Source organism: Arachis hypogaea, chromosome 17 (genome assembly GCF_003086295.3).
Source record: "Arachis hypogaea cultivar Tifrunner chromosome 17, arahy.Tifrunner.gnm2.J5K5, whole genome shotgun sequence".
Taxonomy (NCBI): Eukaryota; Viridiplantae; Streptophyta; class Magnoliopsida; order Fabales; family Fabaceae; genus Arachis; species Arachis hypogaea.
The window spans coordinates 8,862,506-8,864,484 of NC_092052.1; the positions used below are offsets into that span (position 1 = coordinate 8,862,506).

At 29.6% G+C, this 1,979-nt stretch overlaps 1 protein-coding gene across 1 annotated transcript; it reads right to left on the reverse strand.

Annotated features, from left to right (window-relative positions):
* Window positions 1-483: 483 nt before the first annotated feature.
* LOC112767430 (MLP-like protein 43) lies at window positions 484-1,684 on the reverse strand. Its single transcript, XM_025813292.2, has 2 exons — window positions 1,347-1,684; window positions 484-1,017 (listed from the first exon to the last, which is right to left on the reverse strand). The coding sequence occupies exons 1-2, from the start codon at window positions 1,531-1,533 to the stop codon at window positions 746-748; spliced, it is 459 nt and encodes a 152-aa protein (XP_025669077.1). The 5' UTR covers window positions 1,534-1,684; the 3' UTR covers window positions 484-745.
* Window positions 1,685-1,979: the final 295 nt, after the last annotated feature.

Genomic DNA, 1,979 nt, shown 5'->3' on the forward strand with positions numbered 1-1,979 from the left:
GCCAACTCTGATCTTGGACTATAAAGCAGCTTGATGTCAACAATGTTTTCCTGCATGGTGACTTGGCTAAGGATGTGTACATGCACCACCAAATAAAGCATGAAATGGTTGTTAAGTTTGTTATGTTTAGTCAGCACCAGTTAGTTATACTCAGCTGCTATATATAGTAATAGTGTAACTGTATTGTGTAAGCTGATTTAACAACAGTTTATCATTTTCTTTCATTCTCTCTCTTTTTTTCTCTGAATTCTCTATCAGATTTAAGATTGATATCTTTAAGAATTATTATTTCTGGATATAATAACAATTATACCGCTGAAATAACACAAAACAATTACAGTTTTAACAAAAAAAATTTGACGTTTGGAGATTTTTTAAAATGATAAAAATTTATTTAGAAGTCAAAGTGTCTAAAATCTAAAATTATTTGAAAACCAATTTGAGTGTAATATAAAACCACCTAACACAAAAGGCACACATGAATACTGGATAAAAATATCCTTTATTTTGTATACATAACTTGGTACACTCAACAAGAAACCATTAACATTACATGAAATAAGTTAATTCCATTCCAATAAAGGATGAATTAACAGACGATGAAGCAAATATTAATGCATATCCATGATTGCACCACTGCGTTATTTAGATAAACACACTTAACCTCAAGCCAAACACAACATAAATTATTATTCATAGATATAGATGATATACTTTTTTTCCTTTAATTATAATGTTTGGAGAACTATGCCTTGTGAAGATGATCACCAACTTCTATAGTACCCTTCTCTAAAAATTCCAAGTAGCCGTATGGAGTTTTAACATCCTCATTGATCTTCTCGTATTCAATAGTCCATTTAACACTAGCACTCTCATTGTTTGTCTCAGTCACTTGAACATTGCTCTTAAAGAGTTTGTAGTTTTGACCGATTTCTCCATCAAAGATGCTGTATTTAATCAACTTCTTCTCTTCATCGATGGCTTCAATTTTCTCTTTACATGTAATTACTTTACCATCTATTATTTTACACAATAATTAGTTAATTAAGATAAATAACCAAAGATAAAGAAATATCTTACTTCAAATAATAAGATTATAACCAAAACTTTATCATTTTAAGTTAAAAAAATTTATTATTAATTATTTATAAGTAAAGTTTGACTCTCTAAATATCAAAATATTAATAACATAATCAATATTTTCATACAAATTTTAGTAATTTTCATATAAAAAAATTATTAGAAAGACGAATTTCATTAATCTTTTAGCTTTTCTAAATGAATCTCTCATTTACAATTAAAATAATGCAAATATAATTTCTGTTAATGAAATAAAGCTTAATTACCTACTAGACAAGTCCAATTTTTGACCGAATCAGTGCAGTGCCAGTCATCACCTTCGTGCAAGTTGGCTCCATGCACTCTTTCACAAATGTTTTGGATATTGTGGAATTCCTTTGCCAAAATGTGGAAGAACTTTGAAGCTGGTACTTGGATCACAATTTCAACACTAATTTTACCAGATATTGCCATGTTTCAAGAAAAGCAAATAATTAATATGAAGCAATTAAGAGATAATGTAGAGATAGAGATCATAGATCTAGAATGAGAGGTTGTAAAACAAGTTCATGCCTTATGGAGTCTTATATAGAAAAATACTATATTGCCACATCAATCATTGATTGAAAAAAGATTTTTAGCTATGCGTAATTATTTATGTCATCTATTTTAGATCCATTAAAACCAGTTGTGATTCATAAATTAACTCAGTTTATCTGTAAAAAAGGGGTTAATGTTCAAATTCGTTCCTGAAAGATCACGCGATCTTCATTTTCGTCCCCAAATAATTTTTTTAATTAAATTAGTCCCTGAAAGATAAGCTGTTAGTCATATTAGTTCTTCCGTCAATTGGATGATGACGTGTCACGTTAAGTGCCACGTGGCACGCCACGTGACAGGTCAGTGACACGTAGCCACTT